This window comes from Trachinotus anak, unplaced genomic scaffold (genome assembly GCF_046630095.1).
Source record: "Trachinotus anak isolate AG129_WGS33_773 ecotype Australia unplaced genomic scaffold, CSIRO_AGI_Tana_v1 ptg000001l, whole genome shotgun sequence".
NCBI lineage: Eukaryota > Metazoa > Chordata > Actinopteri > Carangiformes > Carangidae > Trachinotus > Trachinotus anak.
In genome coordinates, this window is record NW_027273852.1 from 18,579,501 (window position 1) to 18,606,419 (window position 26,919).

Below are 26,919 nucleotides of genomic sequence, written 5' to 3' on the forward strand. Positions count from 1 at the left end.
TGTCGTCTGCAAACTTCAGGAGCTTGACAGACTGATGGCTGGAGGTGCAGGTGTTGGTGTACAGGGAGAAGAGCAGAGGAGAAAGAACGCAGCCTTGTGGGGATCCAGTGCTGATGGTCTGGGAGTCAGACACGTGCTTTCCTAGCTTCACGTGCTGCCTCCTGTCAGACAGGAAGTCGGTGATCAAACGAAAACAATCCAGAAAAATAAACAGAGTAAAGGGACATACCAGTTAACCAGCCAAAAATGTATATATGAATAGACACATACATTAAATAAATAAAAGTTCAATTAAAAGGCAGAGTAGGTCATAGTTTGCTTTTTAAAATCTTAACAACCTCTGCTTCCCTCAGTATTTCATCACACACAGGCGATAAACAATGCAAATGAAGAATATATTTATTTCATTAGGTAATCTGTAGAGGTCTAATGTGCTTTTTTAGCTAAATACAGTAAGAGTATCTTTCATACAAATATGTGTTTGTTCCCATTCCCTTCAGTCTGACATCACAAATCTGATTGGACACACACACACACACACACACATACACACACGACCTGGTTGCACGAGAATCTTCACAGACTATATCTTGTAAATCACACGCACTCTACAGTGCAAATGCGTAACAAAGTGATTTAATGCGCATTAGCAAGGCAACCACAAGAATTTAGGACAGCGAGGTAATATGGGGTCGTTTTCCTGGGGATTTTAGCAACTTTGTTGGAGATAGAAATCTACAGTGAAAATAATATATTAAAATGTGAGGCTGATTCCACTGTGTTTTCAGACGTAGTGTATTTAAACATGACTCGTTTTAGACAAACAAAATAGATAGGATAGGATTAAGTCATTCACAATCTTGTGCTGATTGTCTGTTTGATGGTCTTGTGGTGTTTCTTTACAAAATGAATACCCTTTATTTTTAGTTGTGGACTAAGCAAATCATATTTTAGTTCATTTGTAACATTTCCTCTGGGTTATTTCCTTGGTCTATTTTTTTCTGGGGACCTTTAGCAACCTTTGGGGAGATGTAATGTCATTTAAATTTTAGGCTGATTTCGTTCTTTTTAGACAGAGTGTATTTAAACATGACTGGTTTCAGACAAACAAAACAAATAAAGGATTTGCTGTGGCTAATTGTATTTAAGTTCATCAATATTTTCTCAACGAAAGAGATCCCTTCTGAGGAAGATCTACGGCAGGGGTCGGCAGGTAAGTTTGGTCTCGGGACAACCCATTCCATGCAACCAGAACATAATAATTTTAAGAAACTGATTGATAAACATGCAGCTTAAATTTACTTTATTGTGTGGCCACACTCACATATACACATTTGACTGATTCATTCACCTGGTGTTATTTTTTATATCACATTTTATGTCTGCTATTTCAGAAATATATTAAGCAAGCGGACAATAGCGGACAACTTCCGGTCAGAACTTTTCTTAATAAAAGCAAAAAGTTTGTTTGAACCATAGAAATGCAGAAAAAAAACGAAAATTCTTGTGCTTTTATTTTCTCGACAAAGTCACTAAAGAGGAAGTGATTCTGTGAGTAACTGTGTGAGTACCTGTGCGCTGCTCCTGTTGAGTCTGTCATTCACTCTCAAAATAGATAAAAGTATAATAAGCATCTTCAGGTGGGAGGAGATTCTCTATTTCTACATTAGCTACAATGTGAGGCTGCCAGTCCGATATTGTAAGATTAAAAAAAATATCAGCTGCCTAAAGCATATAGAAAGGACATTATGTTACCGATAGAAATTGGTTGAATACAGATAAAATATCTTTGTTAAATTCTGATAATCAAGTACTAATTAAGTAGTAATAATTTGAAACAATTTGGATGTATTTATTTATTGATGATAAACATATATACCTGGTTATTGTGTATTTAGAACACATTGGGTTTATTAATACAATTTCATAACTTGTTGTAAGTTTGACTGACAAATATGCATCACATTAAGTTTACTAGTTTGATAAACCTGTGTAATCCAAATGGATGGAACCGTTACATACAATTAAAATTGTGAATATGAGGCCTATTTATTTATTTTTGGGGAGTGTATTTAACATGTGGTCTGCCTGGCAGGCGGTCACAAAAACAAATTTAAACACAAATACCTCATGAAAGTCATGTGAAGAATGTGGTTAAGTCAGCCTTTGTTTTACAAATGCTGTTTTGATCCAGGAGTGTTTAGGCTCCTATAAATGGTCTCACAGTGAGGGGCTGAATACTCACAGCTCAGAAGACACCAAACTCAACCAAGGCCAAGATGACCATCAGGGCTGCGCTTATAACCTCAGCTTTATTCCTGCCACTGCTGCTGTCTGTCACCTCAGCTGACCAGTCAACCTGTAGAGTGATATGGCACGGGGTCTTTATGGGTTGCTTTCTTTTAAGGGTGCTGTAATTTTCATTTCTTGAGTTTCTTTTCTTTTGTACTTGTCTTTACTCACAGGATCTTTAAGCTGTCCTGCAATGAACCCGCCAGTGCTCTAGTGAACCAGGTGAAGGCTTGGAGCACAAAAAAATGTCGTGACAGCCAAGAGAAGTGCATGTATGAAGTGAGTCACAACTTTTACCTTACTTAGGTCTCCTGCAAAGCATCTTCAGATTATTTTCTGTGACAGTTGAGACGGTACTAACCTGCTAACACCTGCCTGCCAGTTACTGTTCTTATACTGGTGAATCTTTCCAGTCTAGCACAACAGTTTTACTAATCAAAATACTTGATAATAACGATGAGTCCATGATTGTAGACAGGGATACAAATGACAGCTCTCCCAGGCAGATTTTATTAGTTCTAACTAGGTAGCTAAGTCTGTCATTTGGTTAAAAGATACATCTCTGACTGACTTTTTAAAATCTCCAGCTGACTCATGAAAATTACAAATCTGTACTGTATTTCCCTATATTAAGAGTGATGTTGCCATAAATGTCACCCATGAGGGGATATATTATTATCACATATGTACATCCTCTGGACATGTGAGGATATCAGTTTATGAGATATAAAATACCCATGGTAAAATTTGTAAATGTACATAAATTAAAATGATCTATGATGAATTTTATGTGATATAATATGTTGCAAGCATGTAGGTAAAAAATAAATAAATAAAAAATATATATATATGGAAGTTTATTAAAACAACATACATATACAAATTCTATATGGTTATATATGTTTTTCTTATTAATTTCTTATTATGTTCCCATTCTGGGAGGATAGACATTAGACCCTTCTGTATATTATATCATTGTATATTGAGAGGCTTTGGTATGGATATATATTTACATAACATACGCCTACAATATAAGCATATATTCATAAACTTGCATATTTGTACAGTAAATATTTGGAAATGTTCCAGCTTAATAGATTTTATATCTAATTTTATTTTATATGTATACATATTTCATACATGGAAATTCAATATATGTACATACATTACCTTTGCGTATGGGTTGATGTTTTGGCGACATCGTTTTTTTTTTTTTTAATTTAATGTCAATAAGGCACCTTTGAATTTGAATTTCACACAACTAGTCTAGATAATAAGCTACTTAGCCAGGCGTGCTAACAGTGTCTACAGCTGACAAACACAATGTTTAATACATTGTTACACATTTTCTAAGTGTTTTTTGGTTTTGTAAAGGCTTAAAAATGACGTAATTGTCAACTTTGCATGCTGAATATCACTCTTTGTATTTACACACCACTTTGACATTGTACCAAATTTCAAGTCTTGCCAGGCACGCTGTGACTGTTAACAGTTACTAAGCTACAGATCTCTGTTTGGGAAGAGGTTTCCTGTTGTGTCGTTTGAGGCTTTGGTGGTTTTGAAGTCTGTTACCTCACCCATAACACGTTACAAATTGAAATGGAGTGATCCAGGTGTACTTACCATTTTGGTGTTTGTGTTTTTAAGCTTGCGGAAGACTCGCCCACACACCTTAAAGTCAAGCATACGTCACCCAACACCCGCAAGACTAGCACAATCACCTTTGAGTTTAATCCCCCATCAGCACCCAGTTTCTGCAGAATAAAGGTAAGTTTGTACACAATAAATCACACCACACTTGTCCATGCATGCCAAGTAAATGATATGTATTTATGTGGCATGGATGCTTATATTAAAATGGTATATTGTATTCCTACACAGGGCATGTCAACTTCAAATTCTCACAATACCACCAGTCCAAATGACTATTGTCTCTTCTACAACCTAATTGACGGTATGAGATTTATTTTGCATAATTATACAGTGTATATCAGGAATAAATCCAAATCTGATGTGTACCTAATCCTTGTTTGTGTTCTTTCTATCTGTTTTTCCTCAAAAAGGAAGTGGACTGACTGAGGCTCCAGGCTACAGGGAGATCTGCAATGAAGCATTGTGTCCTTCAGTGAAAACAGCTACATGCAAAAAATGAAGGATGATAACGTAATCTCATGGGGTTGGGCATAAACATCCACTTTCAGGGATATTTCACATGTCATTTCTACACACTTTAAGCTTTTCATGCATCATTTTACACCATTTTGGTTAGTGTTAGTGGTTAGAGGTTTGTCAGTAGAGAAATGTGAAATAACGTGAAAAAATATACAGTACATAGTAACAACATCTGAAATGAGTTAAGGACTTCTCCATTATGTTTGTATAAGGCAATGCTTAGAGCTAGTGAATCAAAGTTTCCAAAAAACAGTGTTGTACCAATTTTAGTACTCAGATGGTGTGTTACTGATATCCTGTCTGCATAAAGTAATAAACATGAGGAAGCTGCATGATTTATTCATGATTTCACCCTTCTACTCATTCATCCTGGTCGGTGTTTACATCCCACCACAGGCCACAGCAGATACTGTGTGTGGAGCGGACCAACCCGGACTCCTTAGCTATTGTCCTTGGTGACTTTAACAAAGGTGACCTCAGCCACGAACTGCCCAAATACAGTGTTTCAACACTGGTGTTCAGGGTCAGTTTAAAAGCAATGTTGCAAATATCTTGCAATAAATGTACAACAGAGAGATAGGATGCTACCTGTTCAGGAGTAAAGTGTCCTTTTGAGTCCTCTTGAATTTTTATATAATAAGATTAAATGATTGTTATAATTATACAACTGACATATTTCAAATTCATCTGCACTGTAAGATGATTTTTTCCAGTGTCCTAGAAGTATAATCTCCGGTGTTACTGGATCATTTCAGTTGTTGGTGGGCTAATTTGATTCTGATTAACTCACACATCATCAAAGTATGTTTTTAAAGGTTCATTACTGTATTATTTTTCCTAAGCATTGACATTATGATGCACATTATCTGAAGTAACAGATTGGCTTTTTAGGATTTAGGACTTTTTAAGATGATCATTTTACACTCTTCAGATGTAGCACTTTGGCTTTGGATGATCAGAAACCGGTAAGAATAGTAAATTATAAGAGAAATAATTAAAAGCCAAGTTAAATAAATACAATTTCAGCTGTTGTTTAAAATTGTTCACAGGAGAATCTACTTTGGTCTTCAGGTAATGTAAAAATGCGGAAGTCTCTTTCTAGAGCCAGTGTTTGGTTTGTCCGTTCAGGGCTACTGCAGAAACATGGTGGTGAAACGCTGAACTCTGTGGGAGAGGCCCCGCTCCCTGTGCAGATATGAAGGGCTCAATCTAAGCTAACAAAAACACAGTGATACTTTCAGTCTCAGGTGATTATACACCAATGAAAACACAATTATGAATATTTTATTCAATTTCTGCCAGTAGATCTCTAAATTCCTAAATCCTACACATTGGTCCTTTGAAGTATTGTATTGATTTCAGAATAAATATTAATTTAAAATTTAATACATTCATGTATGAAATTTAAAGGCAGCTTAATCACCAAATTACATAAAATTTGCAACAGTCAAAATTGAGATGGTAATCACAGAGCTCTGCTAAACCAGCTGCATTTTGCAGAAGCTGTTTTTTGTGAGCTTATCTGAATTTGAGCCTTTGAATAAGTTTCATTATCTGGTCACTTCAATGGAAGTTTTTCTGTGCCATCAGAGTTTGTATATGAATTTCTAACACTGAATTTTTTCAGCATTGAAATCAGACTTTGAATTTTAAAAACCATCAAATTTCAATTTTCTTTCACCTCTGATCTTTTTCAATGTTATAAATTCAGTGTAAAAAAAAAATAAAAAAAATATTCACTTTTTTAAAATTCAACATATAAAAAAAAATCAGCATCTAAAAAAAAATCAGTGTAAAAAAATTCAGTATCTCAAAAAATTCAATCTAAATATAAAATTCAGTGTAAAAAAAATTCAATGTCTCGAAAAATTCAGTCGCAGTCTTATAATACATCCATGCAAAAAATTCAGTGTAAAAAGTTACAGAGTTAACATCCGGGTCACTAGGGAGAAGCAATCGATCCCTGTCTCAATCATGGATGTGTTATAAGAACACATCTATGGTCTCAATTCATCCAACGTCCAGCCAATCAGGTTACGCTCCACTGGTCATGTGACACCCACTCTGAAGAAAAGGACAAGAAGAAGAAACAGAAGAAGAAGAAGCCGGCTTCTCACCCATGGCAAGCGACAGGAGAGATGGTGCTCCGGTGAGTTTGACCTCTGACAGTACATTAAACCTTGACAGTTGGTGACAGCTGCGCAGCCGTCCAGCTCTGTCACAGCCGGTACCGACTCCGCTCCGGCACGGCGGCATTAACAAAATAAAACATCCGGTTATTTTTCAAAATAAAATACACCGTGTTCACGGCAGATCATATTTCTCTGCATTACCACTTTGAAAACGTCATATTAGGTGGAGGTAGGCCTGAAGTCAACAGGTCAGAGGTTTTCAGACATTTCATCACGTTGACATCATGAATGAAGAGCTGCTGATTGTGGAGGTCAAAAATCACAACGTAATCTATGACCCATCACATCCCTTTTCTTTCCTTCTACGCCTCTCGATGGAAATAGTTTTATGGTTCTCTTTATAGAAGCTGCATTCTGCTATATGGCACTATTATGTATGAATTCGTGAGCTCTCATGGGTCCTCGTCATTCCCAGTGGGTGTTGACAGATGGCAGGGCACGGAGCGAAAAGTTCAATAAAAAAGACAAAAAAATGTAGAAAGTATGTTTTATCCGATTACTCGATTAATCGAATAAATTTTCTTTGTTACATAAAAACTACAGTTCTCTTAGTCTGTGGCGTTTCTTAAATATAGACCTATTCAATTCAATTCAATTTTATTTGTATAGCGCCAAATCATAATATACATTATCTCAAGGCACTTTACAGGGTAAGGTCAAGACCTTACTTTGTTACAGAAAAAAACCCAACAGTTCCCACAACGAGCAAGCGCTATGTGTTTGATAGTTTCCTACAACTTATTAAAATGAAACCTAGTTAATTTCTGAGTTGTATTCCTTGTACTGTGCTTCTCAAACAGCTGTTGTAGACCACTGTGGCCAGCTGTGGTCATAGGAATTATTATGATGTTACCATTTCTCAGCTTTCGCGCGACAGTCTTTTCTCAGTAGTTAGTTTTTATACAGCCTAATATTCATTTTTATATCCACTTTGGGGCGGACACGCAAGAGAAAGACACATTTCACACAGTTACCAGCCAGAACGGAAACAAGCCGTGCAATATTTGTTAATAGGCATCAGATCAAATATCTGTAGCAATTAGTACACATTGCACTTTACAAACACCAGATCTTATCATGGATTTGTTTTTCTATTGGTAATTTTCTTTTTTATTTTTCTCTCCTAGGAACAACTACTTAATCATCTTTTTTATTTTATTGTTGTGCTTTCATCTAGATGAGCAGTCCTGCGGCCCAGTCCTGCATGCATATGGACTATTTGCTCCTGCTCTTTGGGGGTTTTTTCACATCGCTTTGGCAACAAGCAAACAAACATCTCTCTGTGGCCATGAAATCATTTGAGCGCCTTGTCCTGTCCCATCTCAAATCCATCACTGACCCACTCCTGGACCCCCTGCAGTTCGCCTACAGAGCCAACAGGTCTGTAGATGACGCCGTCAACATGGCTCTCCACTTCATCCTCCAGCACCTGGACTCCTCAGGGACCTATGCCAGGATCCTGTTTGTGGACTTCAGCTCTGCCTTCAACACCATCATCCCGGCTCTGCTGCAGGACAAGCTCTCCCAGCTGAGCGTGCCTGACTCCACCTGCAGGTGGATCACCGACTTCCTGTCTGACAGGAGGCAGCACGTGAAGCTAGGAAAGCACGTGTCTGACTCCCAGACCATCAGCACTGGATCCCCACAAGGCTGCGTTCTTTCTCCTCTGCTCTTCTCCCTGTACACCAACACCTGCACCTCCAGCCATCAGTCTGTCAAGCTCCTGAAGTTTGCAGACGACACCACTCTCATTGGACTCATCTCTGATGGCGATGAGTCTGCCTACAGGTGGGAGACTGAGCGTCTGGTGACCTGGTGCAGGCAGAACAACCTAGAGCTAAACGCTCTGAAGACAGTGGAAATGATAGTGGACTTCAGGAAGAGCCCAGCCCCTCCCACCCCCATCTCCCTGTGTGACACGGACTCCCCCGTGGCTACCGTGGAGCATTTTCGCTTCTTGGGAACCACCATCACACAGGATCTCAAATGGGAGCTAAACATCAGCTCCCTCATCAAAAAAGCTCAGCAGAGGATGTATTTCCTGAGGCAGTTGAAGAAGTTCAACCTGCCAAGGACTATGATGGTGAACTTCTACACCTCCATCATTGAGTCCATCCTCACCTCCTCCATCACCATCTGGTACGCTGCTGCCACGGAGAGGGACAATAACAGACTGCAGCGTATCATCCACTCTGCTGAGAGGGTGATTGGCTGCAATCTTCCGTCCCTCCAGGACCTGTACACCTCAAGGACTCTGAGGCGTGCAGGGAAGATTGTAGCTGACTCCTCCCACCCTGGACACAAACTCTTTGTGACACTCCCCTCTGGCAGGAGGCTGCGGTCCTTCAGGACCAAAACCTCTCGCCACAAAAATAGCTTCTTCCCATCTGCTATTAGCCTCATCAACAAGGCTCGAGAGCCCCACTGTTGCTGATCAATTGCACCAATCACCAGAAAAAATTCCTTGTATGTGAAAACATACTTGGCAATAAAACTGATTCTGATTCTGATTCTGATTCTGAAATAGAAAGCCACATCCAATGGTTTAGGTCTCTTGGCAGGAACAGGACTTGCTGCAGGAAAGCGCCTCTTCCCTCTGCCCCTGGCGAAAATACCTGGAAATGACCTATAGAAAATAAAAAAATAAAACATAAACTACAACCTCATCTGTTTTGTGATAACATTAGAAGATTATTATTATCAAGTCTTACTGTGCTTTTTTTTTCATTTCATAATTAATTTAACATGAGCCTTAAAGGCAGAGTCTGGAGGTTTTTGCTCAAAAATAAACGGCAGACTTCCCTCTTAATTAACACCTATGGGCTTCTAGTCCTGTGTGGAAGTGACTCCCCCCCACCCCCCCACATGTTTTGGTCTTTTGCTTTGTTTTGTTGTGCACTACTGAGTCCAAGAGAGGAGGGGGTTAGTTTGAATATTGTGTTTACAAACAGCAACGGACAAACCTCCAGACTCGACCTTTAAGTGGCTAATGTTATACATTAAAATAACAAACTTCTCCTCACCTGGTCATTTCCATTTGAATTGATTCTGTACGTCTCTGTTCTCTGTAGGGTTGTAGCCAAGAATATGTGTTAAACATCAATACATCTACAATGTAAAGGTAAAATAAGCCATATGCACATGAATTAAAGTTTAATACTAAACCTCATATGTTGATTTGTGACACCACCACTGGCTGCGCCCTGTTGACCAGACGAATTGAGTAAATGTAATAAGTGGCGGGCTGACTGCAAAATATTATCCCCATGATTGTCCTGTCATCACAAACAACACAGAAAAAGTAAGAGGGGTATTGCAAACCAGTAACAATTTTATACAAGCAATACAACAAAATAATCTCTCGATAGGAAAAGACACAAATTCAGATAAATCTTATTAAACATGCTTAATTATGCCTGAAATAATCTCTCTTCAACTCTCAACACGACAAACATAAAATAAAAACCTCCGGAATTACATGATAATGCAGCAGAAACACTTCTGTATTAGAAAATCAACAACAATAATAAATAATTTGTCCCGTTAAGTGAGAACGAAGTCGAGTCTGGGCCACTGCAGGGAGCCCTGGTGATACCGACTCTACCAGGTGAGCCACCTGAGCGACCCACGTCACAGCATGGAGTTCTTGGCGGGCCGGGCTTGACAGATCAAACCGACCGGACTGGTTCCAGACGTCGGGTCCGAATATCAACACCCGCGGTTCGGGCTGATGTATGCAGCCTCTGGTGGGCGGGTTGAGCCATTTACAGGTAAAGCCCCGCCCCCCCCGCCCCGTGTTCTATGCGTTCTATGCGTTCTATGACTAATGGTGCGTTCAAGTTGTACACGAATGTCGGAAATTCCTATGTCCAAAGTCGGGGCGCTAGTTAAACCCCAAATTAGTACACAAAAATAACTGATTGAGCTAAAAACATTTATTAACTGCTTGGTCAAAATTCCCATCTGCTCCCCTGGGCTAAAGTGCTGTCAGTCGTCAATCTCGCTGCCCTCAAACCAAAAGTATGCTCACATACCGCAAGCTAATAAGACCTAAGACCACCTCATTAAAAGTTAAGTGTAGAAATTGTTCAATAAATCCGGTTAATGTGCAACGTGTCGATTAACATCTGTTACTCAATTTTACAAACATATAAAGCAAATAGAGTAAACATACTCCCCGAAATGCCTTCACTGGTGTTGGACATAGCGCCTGTGTCAGTGTCACATGACCAGTGGAGCGTAACCTGATTGGCTGGACTTTGGATGAATTGAGACAGGGATCGATTGCTTCTCCTTAGTGACCCGGATGTTAACTTTTTACACTGAATTTTATATTTAGATTGAATTTTTTGCGACTGAATATTTTGAGACATTAAATTTTTTTACACTGAATTTATTTCAACATTGAAAAAGATCAGAGGTGAAAAAAAGATGAGTGCTTGAAATTTGATGGTTTTTAAAATTCAAAGTCTGATTTTGATGCTGAAAAAATTCAGTGTTAGAAATTCATATTCGAACTCTGATGGCACAGAAAAACTTCCATACACTTCCCTTTAAATATCGTCCTCTTGATTTACAGTCACAGCAACAAAAATGCACAATTTCTCACAGAACTTTAAGTTTCTGAGCAAAACTGATCACAAAAGCAAAATGCTGTTGATGTAAGAAAAAATGTTTGAAAGAGTAACAGCCAATAGATGAACTGCAACACTTGACCTACCAATGGTATAGCTTCACCACTCACTCACGGACATTCAGGGATGTAGCGCTGGACTGTGGCAGGTCCATAACTAACCTGACAGTTGTGTATATTTTCTTTTTGTTATTCTTTATTTTCTGAAAGTGAAAAGTCTGACACACAAACTGTGTTGAGTCACTTTTATTATCACCTGTAGGTGATTTTCAGTGTTACAGCTACAATTTGGAGGGTTTAAATATACACAGTGTCGTCTTCAGCAGAGTCAAACACATACACAGAGCTACATTTTGAACAAACATACAAGAACAGTTTTTACTAAAAGCTTTACTGAATCATATCTTACACTGTAAAACCAGATTTGACAGAATTAGATCATTTTTTCACAGATCCACTGCAGAGAAGAATCACATGACAGATCATTCCAATTTGTGTCCTCCAAAGTTCTGATGTGTGCACAGTCCTCTTCACCATACTGTGGGTCTCCACCACCATTATCAGGCTGATTTTTCGCCCAATACCTAGCAGGTCGGGAACAAGAGAATCATGACAATGTTTATCTCGTAAAAGCAAACCTCACAGACAAAAGCAAGAGGTTTAGGATATTCAAATGTTCTTGGTTTCAGGCTCTCCTGGACCACTTCAACAAGTCACATCGGAGAAGTTCTTGTAGAGAGGCTTTCTAACGTGGTTCATGTTGTATGTCAGTCTGTATTTATGTCTGCTGTAACCCAAACTATGATCTTTTCCTAAACCAAGTACTTTTGTTCCCTGAACCAAACCAATGAAAAAAATTAAAGAAAAAACAAGATAATAAATCAACTCAGTCTAACAATAAGTAAACAGCAACATTTTCCACAGGAGTCACACCCCAGTCTGCTGGGGGAGAGTCCTGTGCTAGACCCATTTGCCCACCATGACCTCCTCCTAATGTGGACTTTGTTGATCTTTATACTATCTCACCTGATTTTCCAAAGCCCTTCTGCTACAGCAGCGTTTAACAAGCTTCTGACAGCAGTCGATGTTTATAACACCACCTGGTTTATGGCTCTTATTAAACAGTGAATAGCAACAACTTGCGTCATCTTCTACTCTGTTTTTTAAGGGCACAAAAAGACAAGTTGTTTCCTACAGGTGCAAATAGACAAATGGCAGCCATGTGACTATTTTCACCCAGGTGCAAATGTTAGTTGTGTTAATGGTGTTTGCGGTTTGTGTGTTTGTCTTCTTATGATTGGATGACTTGTTCACAGGTCTTTCTTGAAAGAGAGATCTTCATCTTACTGAGACGACCTGATTAAGAATGAAATAAAATACATTTATGTAGTTTGTTACGTTTTGACTGTTGATCCAGAACTTCTACCCTTTTTGTTTGTTACATTATTTGTGTCAATAAACAAAAAAGTCTATATTCAGAACCAAGTGAAGCCTTACGTCAACTTCAGTGGAGTTCCATCGACCCATTTCCAGATCCCCTCCTCCTCTCTGTCAGTCAAACCAATCCAAGCAAATTTTGAGGTGAGTCCAGGGAGAAATGTCTGGTAAATATAAAGAAATCACATTATACAGTGTTTTAGTTTAACCACAATATATGTGTCATATTTATTATCATTTATATGTCAAGTATTTATCTGATCGTATCAATTGATGATGGAAAGAAGATGACATTCCGAATGATACAAAATGTCTTTTGCTGGATAGAAATTTTTTTAGACATCAATTTTTAAAACTCTTTGCAAAGGTGAGATAGAGTAATTGTTGCAGATAGAACACACACACACACACATACACACACACACACATACTGTACCTGCTCTTCAGGACTGTCTATCACCACCAGATCTGCTCCTCTGGCTCTGCAGTCCTCTCTGCCTTTTTCCCAGGAACCAGACTCAGTGGAGAGGAAATAACAGGTACAACTGAACATCCTCCATCCTGTGGGACAGGTTTTGTCTGCAGGATATACAAGAAATACAACAAGAGGCATGACAGATCAAAACTACTGCTTGTGAAGTTAGTTCTGTAGATGTGCATCACTTTAAGACCCCATTTTACACCTTACAGATCACCTTCTCGTGATCATGACTGCTTGTAGAAATTCCTTGTGCCTACAATATAACCACCCCAGGCTGCAGAGTTTGATGTGCAACCACATCTCGTCACTAGAGCTTCAGTGCAGCAGGAGACCTTGGTGTAAGTACTAAGTACCACATCTTTTCAATAAGTGTAAGGAGATCAAGTAAAGAAGTGCAATGAAAGTGTATAGTAAGTGCTAGTGAGGAGAGGAGGAGAGCATAGTCAGCAGTTGTGTCAGCAGTTTGGTCATGAAACTAGAATCTGTCGTCTGTGAAGAGGGTGAACTTACTTACTTACTGCTGTAATGTGGCAGTGGAGTGAAAGATTTGCTCGTGGCCCATAATCATTTAGATTGTTTATCATAAATGCAGGTTTGAGAATGCCTGGTGTCTTAATCTTTGAATTTATGAGATAAAAATGTTTCATTAATGCAAACATTTGTGTAAATAACACAAATGTGCAAGGACTCACTGCGTCTGGACAAACGCTGAAGCCTGTCCCGCTCTTCAGTGATTTCAGTGAGTCTGGCATTCAGCTGGTCTCTCTCTTCAGTCAGGGAGGAAGACTTGTTATCGCTGATCTGGAGACGCTCACTCAGGTTGGCTTTAATAGTGGCGAGCTCTGCAGTTAATCCATGCACTGAACCATGGTCTGTAAATCAAGATACACAAAACACCTGCATTCATGCCATGTATACAGAGACAGTTACTGTACTTCACAAGACCACATATTTACCCCATGATTCAGAAAGATGATGTTTACATTTACATTTATTCATCTTACAGACTCTTTTAACCAAAGCAACCTACAAGTGAGGAACGACACTAAAGCTTCAGTGCAGTATGACATCTACTCAGTAAGTGCAAGGTAAGTTTAATCAACCAATAAAACATTGCCACTTAATGAACATAGTGAATCTATTTTCTACCAGTGGTTAAATGCTGAAGTGACAATCTGCACCAAATCTGAACTTGAATATGGCACCAAAACAAAATGTGTCTTTATTTTGTTGATTCAGTCAGTTTGGGTTTGATTTCTTTTCTGTACAGATTCACAAAATATTAATGTATTATAAACAATATAATATAACATAAAACAAAACTGCCTCAGGAGCAAAATGTGAGAAAACTGAGACAAGACAGTAAATTTAAAAAAAGCAACACAGATATTTATGGAAAACATGTACATCTTTAAGAGTAGAATGATAATCCTCTAATCACAAATTTAATTTGACATCTGATTTCTGTTTGTGAAGCAGACTCACAGTGGACACTGAGGCCGATGAGCGCAGCCAGCAGGAAACCACTCAGCAGACCCAGAGAGAGAACAACAGCTCCATGAAATCTCCTCTCAGAGCTGCTGGGACCTGAACAGAGAAAAGAGCAGTGAAGAAATACAGTAACAACAGATAAAAACACAGATTCATACACAGACTGTCTGTCTGACTGACAATTCTTACCTGTCTGATTTGTTGAAATTCTTGACTCATCACGCTTTGGATAGTCAACATTCATGTAGAGTTCCTCCATTGATACAGTATAAGATATCTAACATGTAAATGACTAAACTCTTGTTGGTGTCAGTAGTTTATCTTAAGGTCTGAGGAAGTGACAAGTGGTTTCTATACCCAGTGAAAATTTCACAGAACTTCAAACAGGAACTTTGTGGTCTGAGAAAAATGTAATGCTCAGTGTAATCATAAAGTAATGGTGTTTAAATTCCTTAACAGTTGCATTGAAACATATTCACTCTGTTGTTATTTGGTGTGAAGTTTTCTGGAATGGACTATGTGATGTCACCGTACTTATAGTGAGATTTAAGACAGGATTCATACTAGTGGGTGAAGTGGTGACTCTAAATTTCCCAAAGCAGTAAATGTAAGCGTACATGTATATGTTTATTATCCAAAACATGTGGTTTGTCCATGTCCTCTGAAATGACACACAGAAGCATTTTCTGATCTGATGGTCGTAAATTCAGTAGGTAAAAGACCTCCAGCTATTTACATATTGATGTAAACAAACTCTCTCTTTTCTCTCTATTTATCACACATACAGTTACACAAGTAAAGGCTTTTTGAATAATCATAACATACATCATAAAAGTATTGACAATGTTTTATTTCAAAACTCATGCTCAGGCATTTCTTCACAGATCCGTTGTCTAGAGGCATCACACCGCAGATCATTCCAGTTCTCTACAGTTTCCACTCCAGGTTGGATAACAGTAGTTCTTCATTTGGGAAAACAATTTATGAAACAAGCATACATGACAATACATGAATTTCCATTACATATCCCTCCATTTTATCATATATGAACTTTAAGTGAGAAATTTACAGCATATGTCTTTGACATCAAATGTTGAGCACTAAACATAGCTTTATCAACATCATCATAAGTGACATGAGAAAGAGCTGTTTTTGTGGAAACATAGGGGTTCCTGAGTCAGAGCAAGCAGGAGGGGTGTCTAATGGAGTGAATATAGAGTGGTCTGGTCGCCACCTTGTGGTTTTAATATGTAAGGGCAGTGATGATTGTTTATAGTTGGCCAACAATTTAACTAAGCCTGTGTGTGTTTGTTTTGCTGCTACTTGAGCACAGTCTGTAACCTGAAGTCTTTTAGCAAGGACGCATGTTAAAGTTCATTGCTCTTATTCATGTCTCAGCCAGTATATCACAAATGGCGACAAGGATTTTAAAGAATTCCACTGCGTTAAAGGACTGTGTGAAGGACCTTCAGGACTGGTCGTGTGCAGAAAAAAAATGAGTTTTTGTGAACCAGGCACATGTTGAGGTAAGAATTTGCATCGGAAAAGCTACCATGACCATTCAAATGGGTCGTGTGGATGAATACAATGAGTTGAAGGAGAATTTTGATTCAAATCTGAAGCGTCTGGAGCAGTGGATGTTGGAAAATGATGTTGGAGGTGACAAGAAGGTGTGTATGTTTCTCTCAGTGATTGGAGTGGACACATATAAGCTCCTGAAATATCTAGTGTCTCCAGTTGTACCAAGTACTTTGCAATTTGCTGTCCTGATGAGAGTGCTGAGTACGTATTAGAAGCCAGCGCCCATTGTAATAGCTGAACAGTTTCATTTTTAGAAATGTAACCAAAGAGAAGCAGAAGCTGTTTCTAAATATGTTGTGGCTTTGAGGCAATTGTCAGCCACCTGCAATTATAGACAAAACTTGGACGATGCCTTGAGAGATTGTTTTGTATGTGGACTGTGCTCTGATGCTGTGCAGCGCAGGTTACTGACGCAAAGAAATCCAACTTTTCCAAAGGCCTGTGAGATTGCAATATTGACAGAACTTGCATCCAAGAATAAAATGAAGATTTCTGGACACAATGAACCCCACCAAATAAATGCTTTGTCAAGTGTTCACACCTTTTCTGAGAAGGGGAGGAAAGGACAGCCCAGACGAGGAAAGACAACATTAAGGGCAAAAAAGGATTTAAAAGAGACACTGGTGCAGCAACCATGCTCACTGTGTGCAGTCTGTAACGTGAAGTCTCTAAGTGAAGACTTGTGCTGAAGTTCATGTCTCTTGTCTGATTATTAATGTCCCAGCCAGTATATCACAGGGTGTCATACAGATATTTACACCTCGGTGTTTGTGTCATCTGGGAATCCTTCTAGACACGGAGGAACCCAGTCAGGTGTTGGAAAGAGATCCAAGGTGTTGGGCACTGGTTCATAGCCCTGAGCTAAAATCACAGATATGACAGAGCTCTGTACCATGCTAGCTTTACATCTTCTGATTAAAGGAATAACGCAGCACGAGAGTACAGACAAAATAAGTAACACAGTTACCACTGGTGTGTGATAAGTTTGAGCAATGCCCCTTTAAACCCCAGGAGCATAGAAGCCAGCCAGTCTGCTGTCTGCACTTCTCAGGCCTGGCTCTAAGTTCATTTATGTTCTTCACACCCTAATGAATGATTCCCCATCTTCTTTGTTGGCAGGGATGTACGTGCAACATGTTGTCCCGATGATCACACATACACCTTCCGATGCGGCAGTCAGCTGATCCAATACCAGTCTGTTCTGCAGCGAGGTCAGGCGTACTGCAGTTAACCCTTCTCTCGTTGCTTCCTTTGTGATGATAGATGATCGCCACTTCCTTTGCCATGGTCTTCCAATGCTGAAGTGCCTTCAACCTGAATTCTATCTAATGACCATCAGGGGGCAACTCCACTGGTTGCAAAAAAAATCTGATTGTACTGAAGTCTATGAAAAAAATGGCCCTACTTCTCACTTGATTTATTACCTCAGTAGACGTTTTCCACTAAGGTTTATGGTCTCACTCGCCAGTTTCAGGTCTTCTTCAAGGCAACATGATGATAATGTTTTAAATTATGATCCCATTTAGAGGAAAATAGACCATGAAGCAGGGTATGCATTAGGGCGGGGCTACCATGAGATTGACAGACTGTACTACACGAAGCATCCTGCCTGACAATCAGGATAAAGTACAGAGCAGGTCAGATCCACACCTCACTCCTCCTCAGCTTTGCTTTCTCGTCCAAATATGGTTTCTTCTGGTTTAAAAAAAAAAACAAAAAAAAAAAAACGGCCAAATTACAAACTCAAGGCTTCAAAACGGCAGTTCACAAACCAGTGGGTGATGTCATGGTGGGATGTCACTTGATTCCTCCTCTGAGGCTGCTTGCTGTGTCTAAACATGTTCCATGGTCTCTTTTGTCCAGCAGGTGGTACCATTGTTGTCACTGAGTTGTTGCACAGTTCCCTACCTCCTCAATGTGCGCGCTGGAGCTAGGAGACAATCGGGCCCAGAGTTGTCAGCAGCACTTGGAAAGGTCTGTGTAGCATACCCTTCGAAAGATGGTGGACCCAAACTGATGGTTTTCACAATGTTTTATTTTTCATGCAAGCTCCGTAATCAGCTTCATGAAATCAATGTGAGACCAACGTGAGAACTGTACAGAAAATGAAGAAAACACAATTACATTCTGTTCCCACTACTATATACACAAAGCAATACACAACAACAGCAGGTACGCAAAGTTAGCTTAGCATAGCTTCCCAATACAAAAATAAACATGACCACAAACACTAAACACTCTACCTTGTGCCTCCTCGAGGGGTTGCTATTACCGTCAGCCTTCGCCGTTTTATTCTTATGTTACCGTCACGGCTTTATTTTTCCTTGCTGCCTTTGTTTACTTTGCTTTTATGTCAACTCGTATCGTCGTCAATTTCCGTTGTTGTTACAGGGAGACAGACAACCGCCAGGAAGTAGGAGGAGATTTAGCGATGCTTCAAAATAAAAGCTCAATACTATCTTAAACTCCAAAACCAGCAATAAACATATAAAAAACAAATGAATTACATTTTACCATAAACTTAAATCATCAATAATATATTTATACCCAAATCATGTTGGAATATACACACCTTTTATGACTTTTTTAAGATTTAACTCATATAACAAACATAAGCTGCCCTCTAGTGGACGAAATGAGAAACAGCATTTCACAAAACCAAAAGGTGGTCTGCTACACTCCCACCAAAATTATGAGCATCACACATTAAATGCTGTGAACTGAGAATAATTTTCTCATTAAGAGTGTCTATGTCTTTATGTAGCCACAGCTTAAGAAGCTTCAAACAGAAGAACTAACTTCTGAACTGGGCGTTCCAACACTGAAGGTTTTGCAAGAGGCTTCCCTTTCTTGCTCAGATTTTTATCTCCTACAGAGATTTTCACTCTCCTTACCAGTCCGTCCTTGCCGCTGACAGTTTCTATGACTCTTGCAAGTTTCCATTCACCTCTGGGTAACAGTTCATCTTTGTCCATGACTATATCACCCACCATTAGATTTCTCTTTGGCATGTGCCACCGCTGCCTTGTGGTGATATTGTGCAGATATTCTCGTTTCCATCTACACCAAAACTGTTCAACTAAGAACTGTACACGACGCCATCTCTTTGGTCCATATAGGTCCTCTTTAGGGAACGTGCCTGGTGGAGGGAGTGCTGTGGTGGACTTCATGTTGATGAGGTGATTGGGGGTGAGAGGTTCTAGACTGTCAGGGCAGTTTAAGTTGTCCACAGTGAGGGGTCGACTGTTAACTATGGCCATAGCTTCGTACAGTACAGTCCTTAATGAAGCGTCATTCAGTCTGCCTTGAGAAAGAGACAGGGTGGAGCTCAGAACACTTTTGACAGTCTTTATCTGACGCTCCCACACGCCTCCTGCATGACTGGAGTGAGGCGCATTCATCACAAAGTCACACTGTTTTTGTGACAGGAATGTGCTCAGTGTCAAACTCTTGTAAAGCTGCCTTGAACTCATTCTTCGCACCAACAAAATTGGTGCCTTGGTCGCACTGAATCTGGCGAACTGAGCCTCGAATAGCAATGAAACACCGCAGGGCGTTGATGAAGGTGTCAGTGGACATATCCTCCAACACCTTGATGTGAATAGCTCGTGAGCAGAAACAGGTGAAGAGCAGGCCGTACCGTTTATGCTGTTTTCTTCCTTGTGTGGTCATGAGTGGGCCAAAGCAATCTATCCCACAGTATGTGAATGGAGGGGAGGGCTCGACACGTTCCACAGGTAAGTCACTCATCCTCTGACCCTCTGTAGCTCTCCTGAGCTTACGACAGATCACACACTGATGGATGTATGATGTTACTGCTCGGCTCATTCCAGGAATCCAATATCCGCTGGCTCTGATTCCATTTATTGTGAATCCTTTTCCTTGATGTTTTGTCTTTTCATGGTTGTGAGCGATGATTAACTTTGTCACATGGTGCTCTTTAGGAATGACAACTGGATGCTTGAAGGAGTCAGTGAGTGACGAGTGGCGGAGTCGTTCTCCCACCTTGAGGAGACCGTCGGTGTCAAGGAAAGCATCAAGGTGGTGTAGTTTGTTACAACGCTGTAGTTGATTACCTTTGCTCAATAATTTGATTTCCTCTTCATATGCTTGTCTTTGCAGATCCCGTATTACGACTCGCTCAGCACTTTCTCTTTCGCTCACTGTTGAAAGGTCATGTGATGTGATCTTTTTAGCTCGTCGGAGCAGACGGGCTACGGCTCTGGTAGCTCGGGACCATAATGAGAACTTGGACAGGCGGTCGACAAGACTCATTATTTCCGTGGTTTTTGTGTGCAGGGCTTGTGCCTTTTTGACTTCTGGATCCCCTATGCACAGGTCTGGCACTGCATCATTTTCCACAGGTAACTCCTTCTCCCATAGGAACATGGGACCTGTAAACCAGTCAGAGGTGAGTAGTTCATTTACAGTTTTACCTTGGGATGCTCCATCCGCTGGATTCTCAGCTGTAGGGACATAGCGCCATTGCTGCGGGTCTGTACAGTGGCGGATCTTCTGGACCCGGTTGGCTACAAAGGTGTGAAACCGCCGTGCATCGTTATTTATGTAGTCCAACACCACCTTTGAATCAGTCCAAAAGTATTCTTTCCCATCAACAATTCTCAATTCTTCTCGGAGCATGTTACTGATGCAGACTGAAACCACTGCTGCAGTTAATTCGAGCCGTGGTATTGTTGTTACTTTTGTTGGAGAAACACAGGCCTTTCCAATCACTAATGAGCAGTGAATCTCTCCTCTCTTGTTCTTCACTCTCAGATAAGAGCATTGCCCGTATCCGCTGGTGCTCGCATCTGAGAAGTTGCCAGCTCTCCCACCGTGGCTTCAGCCTCTCTGGCAGGGGTTCATCCCAACCAATGCCCTGGTTGCACATCTCTTGGAGGATTCTCTTTCCGTTGAGGACATATGGTGCGAGAAAGCCGAGAGGGTCATATATGGAAGCAACGGTGGATAATATGCCTCTCCTTGTGGCTGGTTGGTCTTTTAAGGTGTTGTTGAATCTGAAGCTGTCCTCTTTTATACTCCATTGAATTCCTAAGGCTCGCTCCAGTGTGTCCTTGAAGGTTAAGTCTTTTGTTTTTGCCTCTGCTGCACACTCTGATGAGGGAAGGCTCTGTAACACATTGTGGTTGTTTGACACAAATTTGTGGAGGCGGAGACCACCTTTGCTGCATATCTCCCTTGCCTCTTGAGCCAACTGAATTGCCTTTTCCACTTTGTCGGTACTTGTCACTCCGTCATCGACATAAAAGTCTTTTGCCACAAACTGGGATCCTGCTGGGTGTGAGTGGCTGTGTTCTTTGGCTAAGTATTTTAGTCCATAGTTCGCACACCCAGGGGATGACACTGCACCGAAAAGGTGAACTTTCATACGGTACTCCTGTGGTTGTGTTGTAGTATCTCCATCCTTCCACCAGAGGAACCAGAGGTAGTTGCGGTCTTCCTCTTGGACATGAAATTGGTGAAACATTTTTTCTATGTCACAGAGAAGAGCGATGGGATGCCGTCTGAACCTTATGAGAATGCCTGTTAGGTTGTTGATCATGTCTGGCCCTGGGAGCAGGTGTTCATTTAAGCTTGTGCCACCATATTTTGCAGAGCAATCAAACACAACGCGTAGTTTGTCTGGCTTCTGAGGGTGATATATGCCATGATGTGGAATATACCACCACTCACCTTGAGTTCCATCAGAAGGCACCTCTTCCACATCACCTCTCTCTATGATTTCTTTCATGTATGTTGTGTAGTCTCTTTTGTATTTCTCATCTCTGCTGAACTTTCGTCGAAGGTGACTGAGCCTGATTTCAGCGAGCCTTGTGTTATCAGGCAGAGAGGGCCGTTTCTTAAATGGAAGAGGCATCTCGTAGTGTCCTTGGGCATTTTTCTTTATACCATCCTTGAGTTGGCTCAGGAACATGAGGTCCTCTTGTGAGACAGTTTTGTCATCTCCTTTTGTGTCCTTAAAGTCTGACTCCAGGACGCTTATCACATCCACTGGGGTTACTGGAGGAATTTCCTTGACCGTGACTCTGTGACACACACTGAATTGTCTTTCATTGAGGCCGGGTGTAGAGCAGCCCACAATGCTCCACCCCAAGTCTGTAAGGACGGCATAGGGCTCGTTGTCAGTTCCATCAATCATTTGTCTGGGTTTTATAGCTCTTGGACAGTTATACCCAATGAGGAGTCCCACATCACAGCTGAGGAGAGGTGGTACCTGATCTGCGATTGCTGTTAGGTGAGGCCATTGTTTTGCTGTTTGATGGGTGGGTATGTTATCACGGTTCATGGGGATACAGTCTTTTGTGTATGAAGGAGGGAGATCAATGTAGATGCCCGAATTATAGCCTCTGACACGGAGCCCCTCTACTCTTTCACTTTCCATAATCATGCTCTCTCCCAACATAGTAGTGAGTTTCAGTTGTACAGGGAAAGTGTTTGGTTGCAATTCATCACTTACTTCTCTCTCAATGAAGGTGCTGTCACTCTGGGTGTCCAGCAGTGCGTAGACGAGCTGCTCTTTCGACGGCTGTGTGGCAGAGGAGATCCATACAGGGACGATCATGGAGGTGCTGTATGACTGATCTTCTCTTGTGACACAGAGTGGGCTTGCTGTCACAATTTCACTTGTACTGTTTGAAGCTGTGTTCACATTAGCTGTAGATTTCCTTCTTTCTATCACTGCAGGTTTGTCTTTCTCCTCTTGCCCTTTGTAATTTTCATCATGCAGACAGGTGGGGTGCCTTCCTTTACACAGCTCACAACTGTGGCGGTGACGACATTCTTTGGCACTGTGACCTGGTTTGACACAGTTTATTGTCTTTTATGAATGTTCGTCTTTCTTCAAGGGACTTGTCTTTGAATTTTGTGCACTTGGACAGTTGATGCTTGTCATCTTTGCACCACATGCAGGGAGGCTTTTCTTTTCCATGACTTGGCCTTATGTTTTCAGTGTTTGCATTTGTTTGAGTGCTGAAGACACTTACTTTGTTTCCCTTTGCCTCATTTGTGTTTCTTTTGACATAGGATGAGCTGGATGCGTGCAGAGCATGCAGGGAGGTGATTGGATTACATGCTATCTCCGCTTCTACTGACACAAATGTGGCGAAATCTTCAAAGGTGGGGAAGTCTCTACCTTCCATGAGAGCTATGGAGACTCGGCGATTCCAGCGTGCTGCTAGCCACTCTGGTACTTTCTGTGTCAGCTTTTGATTCTCTTCACAATCATTCAATATTTCTAAACCTCTCATGTGAGGCATAGCTTGGAGACAGGCATTAAGGAAGTCAGAGAAGGCCCTCAACCCTTCAGCATCTTTGGTTTGCACTTTTGGCCATTTTGACAGCTTGTCCCTGAAAGCCCTTTGAATGACGAATGGCTGTCCGTACCGTTGGTTGAGCTTGTTCCATGCATCTCTGTATGCTGCATCATCATCTCGAAAAAAGGTTCCTTCAATACATTTGTGAGCAGGGCCACTGACATGTTTCTTTAGATAATAAAGTTTGTCGGCTGATGAGATGCCCTTTCTGTCTATCAGTGACATGAATGAAGCTCTCCATTCAATGTAGTGGATAGGGTCTCCTCCAAACACTGTGGGCATTGGCATGGGGAGTCTGTTAATGGTTATGCTGTCTTGTAATGCTTGGGCTAGAGAGGAGATGTCAGTGGGGGGATTTGGGGGAACTAGGGAAGGGCTTTGGTGATGCACAAAGGGAATGGGGGGGCTCTGCCTGTTGTATCTGTTGTCTTGTTGCTGTGTAGGCAGATTGTTGTCTTCTTGTTGTAAGGGTTGACTGCCAGTTTCCTGTCTGATTTGTCTGTCGTAGCTTTCCAGTCTGGCAAGTGCTACTTTTCTGTCCCTTTCTGCTTGCAAACGCTCTAATTCAGACTCCATCATCCTTATTTTTTCCTTTTGCTTTCTTTCTTCCTCCATTAGTATACATTGAGCCTCTTTTGCAGCAAGCTCTGCGACTGCTTCAGCTCTCTTCGCGGCCATGACTGATGTTTCAGAGAAGTGACTTTTGGCTGACTGAGAAGCAGTCCCGTATATGGAGTGGGCATAGTTATGGGCATGGAGCTCACGGAGTTTGCGTTTTTCACGCTCTGTATCAAAGACCTCGTCTATTCCAGACAAGCGTTCATTAATTATTCTCATAATGTCTTGAGTGACTGCCTCACAGGCATCTATTTTGCGTCTTAGATCTGCAGATGGGGCGGCACTCTGTCTTATTTCATTATACATTTTCAAGATGTCATCCCTTCCGTTTTCAACAGTGTCTGCCATTTTAGCTAGTTCTTTATCTGATGTGCTTTGCTTTAGGCTTTCTTTTGTTGATCTAAGTTGAGTTTTCCATTGTTCATAAAGACTAAGCAGTCTCTTTTCCCTTTTACTTTGTTCCTCTTTTTGATAGGCAAGAAACTTCTCTGTGGGAACACTTTTGCGTTCTGAATGACGTGGTATATTTATTTCTTCAGTTTCATTCATTGGTTGAGGCTCAAATAGTAGTGTATCTTTGTTTTTAGTTAGCTCCTTTAATTCTTGCCATGACAAGTTTTCTTCATCCCTTTGATTTAATAATCCTCTATTTCCTTCGATTTCTGTTTGAAGATTATTTATCTGTTCATTTAAAGCATCCATTCTCACTGTATTTGCAGTCTTTACCGTCCCTTGAGCCATCACTTTACCACACGATGTTGAAGAGTAGCTCCGTGCTGTGTTGCTTGACCATGGAGTTCACAGATGGAGTGGCGATGCATGTGGTAATTTGTAGCTGGTCCCTTGCTGGGTGAAGTTCTCACTGTAGCATACCCTTCGAAAGATGGTGGACCCAAACTGATGGTTTTCACAATGTTTTATTTTTCATGCAAGCTCCGTAATCAACTTCATGAAATCCTTGTATCAATGTGAGACCAACGTGAGAACTGTACAGAAAATGAAGAAAACACAATTACATTCTGTTCCCACTACTATATACACAAAGCAATACACAACAACAGCAGGTACGCAAAGTTAGCTTAGCATAGCTTCCCAATACAAAAATAAACATGACCACAAACACTAAACACTCTACCTTGTGCCTCCTCGAGGGGTTGCTATTACCGTCAGCCTTCGCCGTTTTATTCTTATGTTACCGTCACGGCTTTATTTTTCCTTGCTGCCTTTGTTTACTTTGCTTTTACGTCAACTCGTATCGTCGTCAATTTCCGTTGTTGTTACAGGGAGACAGAAAACCGCCAGGAAGTAGGAGGAGATTTAGCGATGCTTCAAAATAAAAGCTCAATACTATCTTAAACTCCAAAACGAGCAATAAACATATAAAAAACAAATGAATTTCATTTTACCATAAACTTAAATCATCAATAATATATTTATACCCAAATCATGTTGGAATATACACACCTTTTATGACTTTTTTAAGATTTAACTCATATAACAAACATAAGCTGCCCTCTAGTGGACGAAATGAGAAACAGCATTTCACAAAACCAAAAGGTGGTCTGCTACAGTCTGTTCCACCGCCTCTGTTTCCAGTGTTTTCTCCTGAGGTCCTTCCCCACGACCCAGTCTCCTGGCTTCAGGGTGTGTTGCTCCCTCTGTTGGTTTTGGAAGAGCTGCTTTAACCTGCTCATGGATGGCAGACACTACAGAGGCAAAGCTTGCATGATAACACAACATTTCATCGTCACAGTGTTCTGTGGAAGAGAGTGGTCACCCAGGGGGTAATCCCTGTGTTTGGAGGTCTGCCAAACATAATTTCAAACAGACACAGTCTGGACTTTTGTCGTGGTCTGGTCCTGATATGCAGTATCACTGAGAGGAGTGTTTTTTTTTCCAATTCAAACTAGTTTACTCACAACATTTCACAAGTTTGTTTTTCATTGTACCAATTTCTCTTCCCACTGCCCCTGCACTGGCTGGATGGTGAGCACAATGGTGTTTCAGGACAAAGCCTAAATCAGTATTTACTTCTTTGAGGGCTGCACTGACAAAAGCTGCTCCATTGTCAGGCATCAGTTGAATGAAATCCATCTGCAGATGATCAAATGGCCTGCCTGGGGGAGGATGGGCTGCTTGGGAGACAGCCAACATTGTTGGTGGCACAAATGACAAATTTCTTGCAAAAATGTTGGGAGTAATTTTGGAACCCCTTTGTGAACCAGTGTTCTGCTATCTGAGTTACCATCCCTCCTTTTGAGATGCGGTCTTTACCATGCATCAGTGCACTTGAATGTTTAATGTTGAGCTGATTCAACACCTGAGCAAACACATGCAACATAAGGTTTGAACGCAGGTCTGTTTGCACACATTTTGGCAAACCAAACAATGAAAAGAACTCCATCAGGGCCTTTACAACAACAGGAGATGTTGTTTTTTACGCATGGGAAACACCTCTGGGTATCGAGTGGAAACACACATCAGTGTCAACAAAAACTTAATCCCAGCTTTTGTACGGGGAAGTGGACCCACACAATCGACCAAAACACGTTCAAAAGGCTCACCCACTACTGGAATGGGATACAGCGGCGCAGGAGGAATGGTGTGATTTGGCTTTGCAGCTACCTGACAGGTATGACAAGATTTACAGTGATGTGACATCTCTCTTTAATCCAGGCCAAAAGAAGT

The 26,919-nt window shown here is 40.8% G+C and overlaps 1 protein-coding gene and 2 long non-coding RNA genes across 3 annotated transcripts; all 3 read right to left on the minus strand.

The window, feature by feature from the left end:
• Positions 1-8,806: 8,806 nt before the first annotated feature.
• LOC139623700 (uncharacterized) lies at positions 8,807-10,380 on the minus strand. The gene is made up of 3 exons (XR_011691584.1): positions 9,822-10,380; positions 9,680-9,721; positions 8,807-9,282 (listed from the first exon to the last, which is right to left on the minus strand). It is a non-coding gene; the product is annotated as an uncharacterized lncRNA (long non-coding RNA).
• Positions 10,381-12,782: 2,402 nt separating this feature from the next.
• On the minus strand, positions 12,783-15,480 carry LOC139611862 (CD209 antigen-like). Its single transcript, XM_071467209.1, has 5 exons — positions 14,888-15,480; positions 14,693-14,794; positions 13,900-14,079; positions 13,163-13,305; positions 12,783-12,890 (listed from the first exon to the last, which is right to left on the minus strand). Exons 1-5 carry the CDS (start codon positions 14,955-14,957, stop codon positions 12,783-12,785), a joined length of 603 nt encoding a protein of 200 aa, XP_071323310.1. The 5' UTR covers positions 14,958-15,480.
• Positions 15,481-25,132: 9,652 nt separating this feature from the next.
• On the minus strand, positions 25,133-25,621 carry LOC139634761 (uncharacterized). The gene is made up of 2 exons (XR_011694109.1): positions 25,367-25,621; positions 25,133-25,217 (listed from the first exon to the last, which is right to left on the minus strand). It is a non-coding gene; the product is annotated as an uncharacterized lncRNA (long non-coding RNA).
• Positions 25,622-26,919: the final 1,298 nt, after the last annotated feature.